Genomic DNA, 7,246 nt, shown 5'->3' with positions numbered 1-7,246 from the left:
TTGCCAAAATCCTGGGTGACGCGGTCGCGTGGTCGACGCGATCGCGTGGGTGGCCTTATTTCCAATATGACGCGGACGCGTGGGGCACGCGTTCGCGTGGTGAGGCTTGGGCTTCCAGCACGATTCCAGCCCAACTCCAGCACAACTTTCGGCCAATCACCCTTTTTACGCCGATTTCAGGTCACGCGGCCGCGTGGGGCACGCGATCGCGTGGGAGGCCAGTATTCCCCTGCGACGCGGACGCATCAGCGACGCGATCGCGTGGGGTGATTTGTGCCATTGGCACGCCTCCAGCGCTGCTCTTGCGAAACTCTCTGTTTATTTATTTGTTTCTTCACTCCCCTTGCGACGCGGACGCGTCGCTGATGCGGTCGCGTCGCGTGCTCGCTTTTTTTTTAAATCTGAAAAGATGCAGAATGCAGTGTTAATATGAATGTGATGCAAAACTCCAGGTTCAATATAATAAAATAAAATAAAATTTAAAAAACAAATAAAACTAAATAAAAATGAAAAAGGACGATCATACCATGGTGGGTTGTCTCCCACCTAGCACTTTTAGTTAAAGTCCTTAAGTTGGACATTTGATGAGCTTCCTGTTATGGTGGCTTATGCTTGAACTCATCCAGGAATCTCCACCAGTGTTTGTGATTCCAGTGTCCTCCGGGGTCCCAAACTAAGCATGTAAAGCCCTTAAGAAGCTTCAAAAAGATTCTTAGGCTCCCGGGGTGTTGGATGTCAGAACAGATTCCAGAATCCCAAACCTTGCTATTGCACCCGTCTTCTTGTTGATCCTCATGATTCCATCCGGGTGGTAAGCAATCTGAATTCTCACTAAAGCGGCCAAACAACTTCCTAGACCCATTCAGTCGAGCTTTATGCCAACCCTTGCGTTTAAACTTAAAGTTTCCAACCATAATGAACCTTGCAGGACAGTTCTTACCACTGACCATCTTCCTCTTACTTTTAATGCCACAAAGAGCTCTAAGTTGACCATCCGTCTCCAGTAGCCCATATTCAAGTGGGATTAGAAAGCTAAGGGATATGAATTTTACCCACTTGAATGTTGTGAAGGATGATGGCAACTTAGGGGGAGGGGTTTCCAACAACTTTGGCAAGGTAATTTCAAGCTCCACTCCCTTGTGCTCTTCTTTGACATCTTCTACCTCTTGATCAACCTCTATAAAATCTTCAACCATGATCTGCCTTGGAGGTTGTACGCTCTTCTCATCATCAACATCAAACACCGTGGAAGGAGGCTCTGTGATTGGACTTTCCAATGGAGGTACAACATTTCTTAAGTCCGCAACCACTTCTTCCTTTTTAATAATTGCTGCTTTGTCCAGGTATTTAAGTATAAAATTTACTCATCCTCGATGTTTTTCTTTCTATGACAACTCCTTTCAACTACTCCTTTATCTTCAAGGGTCTCTCCTACCTTTACCCGTAAGGCCTCCTCTAACTCTTTATGAAGTATAGATTTGCGAAGATGATTCCTTCTTTCCTGTTCCATATCAATAGCATAATTGGGATCATCTTGCTCTTGGATTGATGGATGTGGGTGCTCTTCCATGGATGGTGGTGATGGGATGGAGAGATTATTCTGTGGTTGATAAGGAAGTGCACTAGAGCTTGAGGGTTGATTGTTAAAGGTATTTGGTGGTCTGATTTGGGTGAAGAGAGCTTGTATAGTAGAATTTAGATCGGCAAGTGCTTTCTCCATGGAGATTTGGGGTAGATAGGAGGGTTCATTTGGTTCATAAGGTGGTTGGTATGGTGGATAAGGGTTAGGGTCATATGGAGGTGAATGGTGGAAAGGGGCTTGTGAGTTTGGTGGTCCAAAGTTATGTTGAGGAGGGGGTTCATAGGCATATGGTGGCGGTTGTTGATAGTCCATTGGAGGTGGTTGTTGCCATGAGGGTCGATCAAATCCTTGTGGCTCCTCCCATCTTTGATTGTTCCAACCTTGATGCCTGTTCTCATTGTAATTTCTTCTTTCTGCAACATAATTGTAACCAGACTCATAGCCAAAGGGGTGAGAGTTCATAGTAGCAAATAAAAAATTAAAAACAAAAAAAATAAAAATAAATTTAAATTAAAAGGTTATTTAAATTTTGAATTTGAAAATTAAATTTTGAAATTTGAATTTTTGAAATTTGAATTTTTGAAATTTTGAAATTTGAAATTTGATTTTTGAAATAAGATAAGATAAGATAAAAATTTTAAAAATAAAAATCTGAAAAAAATTTTTTTTCGAAAAAATTAATTAAAAATATTTTTGAATTTAATGAAGAAAGAGAAAAACAATAAAATGACACCAAATTTTAAATTTTTAGATCAAAACGAAGAAAACAACTAAGAACAGCTTGAAGGTCAAGATGAACGTGAAGAACAACTTGAAGATCAAGATGAACACTAAGAACAAATTTTTGAAAAAAAATTTTTTTTAATAACTAAATAAAAATAAATAACCTCTTAATTTATGGAAAAGCAAAAATAAAAACAAATAAACAAGCAAAAATAAAAAAAATATTTACAATAACCAATAATAAGACACACGTTTGCAATTCCCCGGCAACGGCGCCATTTTGACGTCAGGATTTTTGTCAGTAAAGAATGTCATAAAAACAGTCGCGTTGTAGATATAGTCTCTAAACCGACAAAAATCCCTTCGTACAAACGTTTTGGTTGTCACAAGTAACAATCCCCTTTTTAAAATTGATAACCGAGTATTTAAACCTCGGGTCGTCTTCTCAAGAAATTGCAGGGAAGTATGTTCTTATTATTGGTTATGAAGATTGTAAATTGGGGGTTTTGGAAGTAAGGTGGGAATATGTTATATGACAAGTAAAATAAAATAATAATAATAAAATCTCTTGGCAAGGTATAAGAAATTGGAAGTCCAGACCAAGTTATCCTTATCAATGATAATGAAAATTGAATCTTAATTTCACTTAGTTAACTCTTACTTAAAGCAGAGGAAGGTCAAGTCACTAATTAGTTTGATCTTCAAATCCTAGTTAATTTCTAAGAAAAGATTGGGATTATTGAAACTCAGTTCAATTAGCAAAGATAACAATTAACAATTATGCTGTTAAGTTGGATAACTCCTGAGTTATTAATTTCTTAACCAAAGTCAAGAATGTAGAAAGCTAAATTAAAATCACAAATATCTGGAATACCTCAGATAAAATACATTTCAAGCAGTAAAATCTAACATGTAAAAGTTCATAAGCCAATTGGGCAACATAAGTCAAATACAAATAAAAGCATTAGAGTATCTGAAAGTAAAAGAGAAATATGAAAAAAAAGGAATATTGAACCTGGATCGAGAGTTACTCCTAAAACTAAGAGAAATCCTAAATCCTAATCCTAAGAGAGAGGAGAGAACCTCTCTCTCTAAAACTACATCTAAAACATGAAAAGTGAATTATTAGAGCCTCTCTATGGATGGATACATTCTCTCACTTTATAGCCTCTAATCTGTGTTTTCTGGGTCGCAAACTGGGTCAGAAACAGCCCAGAATTCGCTGGTTGCAAATTCAGATTTGCTGATTTTCGTCACTTGTGACGCGGCCGCATGGATCACGCGGTCGCGTCGTCTAGCGTTAGGGGAACTATAACATATTATATATCAAATCAAAGCCCCGGACGTTAGCTTTCCAACGCAACTGAAACCGCGTCATTTGAACCTCTGTAGCTAAAGTTATAGCTGTTTGAGTGCAGAGAGGTCAGGTTGGACAGCTTAGCAATTTCTCCAACTTCTTGCATTCCTTCCACTTTTGCATGCTTTCTTCCCATCCTCCAGGCCATTCCTGCCTTATAATATCTGAAAACACTTAACACACATATCAATGCATCTAATGGTAATAAGAGAGGATTAATAATAAGCAAATATAAGATCAAAGAAGCATGTTTTCAATCAAAGCACATAATTAGGAAGGCAAATGTAAAACCATGCAAATAATATGAATAAGTGGGTAAAGAGTTAATAAAAACCACTCAATTGAGTACAAGATAAACCATAAAATAGTGGTTTATCACCTACCCTACCCTACCCGTACTCTTAATATATTATATAATATATATGTAAAAGTTATGTATGTAGTGAAGAAAGTGAGTCTTGTATGTATTCACAATCTTCTTCTTATAAAAACTTGAAATAATCACTAACCTAGTTGATAATCATATTATTTGTAATTTTATGTTGAATTTCTTTAAGATATTGTTTTTAATTTTAATTTGAACTTAGTTTTTTATTTTCTATTTTATTAATATGTATGAAATTTGGAATGGTTGAATTTTATATTTATTTGAATTTTTTTTTGTTTATGCGGGTAGGGTCGGGTAAGGTAGGGTTTAAAACTTTAGGGTGCGGGTAGAGTTAGGGCTGAGAGATTCTCAACCCACGGGTAGGGTAGGGTAGGGTAGAACTTTAAAAAAGTTTTCCACCCACGGGTAGAGTTAAGGTAGAGTCTAAACCCTACCTTACCCTACCATTGCTAGCCCTACACAAGAACGTCTTATTCAAATATGTTCATTCCATTCTTAAATTGGTTCTAATTTAAATCTGTTCTTAAATTGGTTCAAACCAAGCATATGAACTTCAATAACACACATTCTACTGGCTTGGAAGTCATTCTCTCTATGAAAAATAAATGAAAAATAAATTTGTTCTTCAAAGAAGCAAGACAAATTCCCAACATTCTACTTCTACTCAATGTCAATATTCAACAATAGCATCATAAAACAAAAACACTTGCTGTGAAAAATAAAGAGGGCAGAGACTATTCACAAGATTCTACCTCTACTCAATCTCAATATTCAACAAAAGTATCAACAGATTCTCTACTAAACCCTATAACCAATAGAAGAAACAAATTAAAAAATGGACCATATGAAAACAGGACAAATAAAAAGGAAAAAGAGGAGGTATATAAAAACATCAAAGATGATAGCAATAGTCAGAGAGAACGAAGATGGAGAAAGAGACCAATAAAGAGCGATGACGACGAAGGTGAAATTGATACCGAGGAGGAGAGTGGTGAAATTGCCAAAAAAGAGAACCATATTCAAAGTGATGGAGAAATGGTGGACTTCCTCTTCGGAGGCAAAGTTGACACCGAAGAGGAGAATGGCGCCAACGAAATGGGGTGATTTGATGGGAATTCACTGGAATTTAAAAAAAAAAAAAAAAAAAAAGAAGAAGAATAAGTTGGGTTAAGATTCTTTGATATTTTCATTTAAAATAAATGAATAATTTACTCATTTTATATATTTTAATTTTTTATTTTAAATAAAATAAAATATTAAGACATAATTTAATTTTATATATTACATTAAATATAATATAAAAATTTAATTAACTTTCTGTTTCTATCTCCCTTCCAAATGTTATCTAGGAGAAACAATTGGGCAAGTGGAAGGGATGAGAGCGGAGTGCCGCCGGTGGTGAATAGTAAACCTGTCACGTCGATATGGCACCGGCCCCACTAACCCATGTGATTTGAATTACCATTTTCTGAATCCCCCAACAAATTAAATTATTTTATTTATTTATTTATTATTACACACTACACAACACTGTTCATCACTTCTCTTTCATTCATCCCTTCTTTTCCTTTTCATGTCCCATCTATCCACTCTCTCTCTCTCTCCCCTTCGTTCTTTTCCTTTCTCTTCTTTTCTTCCTTTCTTCTCATCAAAACAAAACAACTCTATCAGAAATCACTAACACCCACCCCTTTCAATTTCCCTTTCCTTCTCTCAAATAAACACTTGATCGATCGAACCTGCCATGGACTCTGCACCGGGGGAACCACCTCCACTGGTAACTGCCGACACACCTCCTCCTCCTCCTCCTGCGCCACCGAGCCGCTACGAATCGCAGAAGCGTCGTGACTGGAACACGTTCCTGCAGTACCTTCGGAACCACAAGCCGCCATTGACGCTTGCACGGTGCAGCGGCGCACACGTCATCGAGTTCCTCAAGTATCTCGACCAGTTCGGGAAGACCAAGGTGCACGTCACGGGGTGCCCTTACTTCGGACACCCGAATCCTCCTTCGCCCTGCGCCTGCCCCTTGAAGCAGGCATGGGGCAGCTTAGACGCTCTTATAGGACGTCTAAGGGCAGCCTACGAAGAAAACGGAGGACGGCCCGAGTCCAACCCGTTTGGGGCTCGGGCCGTCCGGATTTACCTTAGGGAAGTTAGAGAAGGACAGGCTAAGGCTAGAGGGATTCCTTATGAAAAGAAGAAGCGCAAGAGAAGTACTACCGTCTCAGCCACCACTGTAATTAGTGATGGCGGAGAAGTCAGTACTTCTCTTGCTAATGTCTCCACGGTCGTCACCAGGGAAAGTGACGGTGGTGGTGGTCATGGTGTTATTAATGTTAGTGTAGCTTCTACTAGTGCTACTAATACTACACCTAGCGTTGTTGCTACTGCTACTACAGTATAGTTTTTTTTCCTCCTTAAATCGAATTTTCTTACTTCCTTTTTTTATTTTCCTTCTTCTAATTTTTTATAACCACTACTATTGTTATTATATATTTATTAGTAAGGAAATTAGTTTTTGAATTACGGCTTATTGTAAGTTAGACATCTACGAAATTCTTCTGAGATTAAGTCGAAGATAGTGTAATAATATAGCACATTTATTCGAAGCTCTTATTTTAATTTAGGGTTGACAATTGAAAAAATGAAATATTATTTGATTTAAGTAATAAAGAGTTATCAAAATAAAGCAAAGATTACTCATCTATTCAAATGCAATCATATGCTATGTTCAATGAAATTCTGTGCATATAAGAATGTTATTTAAAACTAGACTTTTGTTTAGTTAACTACTATAGCTCCATCCTCTGGCTGCTGCTATATATTTTGTTTTGCTTTGGTTAATGGTCTATAATGTTTTGCCTAATATAGTTTCTCGGAACAAAGTTATTTTTCTAAAAAGGAAGACTCCAAAGTCTTAAAGCCACCATCACATGCATCGTTTTCATCATGTATGTCGATGAATTCATTCTCCACTGATCTGTTTTTCTTTATGGGGGCTTTTGATGTTGAGGAAGAGAGCTATCTAATAATACACAAAGAAATTTTTTATTTTTAATTAAAATTATTTATTTACTTCACATATACATACTTACATAATATTTTTTGTCAGCAGCTATAGCATCTTTCTATGATGCCATTAAGGAAACTAACTTTAACAAAGCATATCGCTCGATCATTTGCTTTCATGGTT

General features: G+C 37.1%; 1 protein-coding gene across 1 annotated transcript; it reads left to right on the top strand.

The window, feature by feature from the left end:
• The first annotated feature begins 5,588 nt into the window (after positions 1-5,588).
• Positions 5,589-6,576, top strand: LOC112767221 (protein LIGHT-DEPENDENT SHORT HYPOCOTYLS 5). The gene has a single exon (XM_025813108.3). The coding sequence runs from the start codon at positions 5,795-5,797 to the stop codon at positions 6,455-6,457; it is 663 nt and encodes a 220-aa protein (XP_025668893.1). The 5' UTR covers positions 5,589-5,794; the 3' UTR covers positions 6,458-6,576.
• Positions 6,577-7,246: the final 670 nt, after the last annotated feature.

The sequence above is a fragment of the Arachis hypogaea genome, chromosome 17 (genome assembly GCF_003086295.3).
Source record: "Arachis hypogaea cultivar Tifrunner chromosome 17, arahy.Tifrunner.gnm2.J5K5, whole genome shotgun sequence".
NCBI classification, from domain to species: domain Eukaryota; kingdom Viridiplantae; phylum Streptophyta; class Magnoliopsida; order Fabales; family Fabaceae; genus Arachis; species Arachis hypogaea.
The sequence above is the reverse complement of the archived record's forward strand: the minus strand, read 5'-3'. Positions and strand labels throughout refer to the sequence as shown.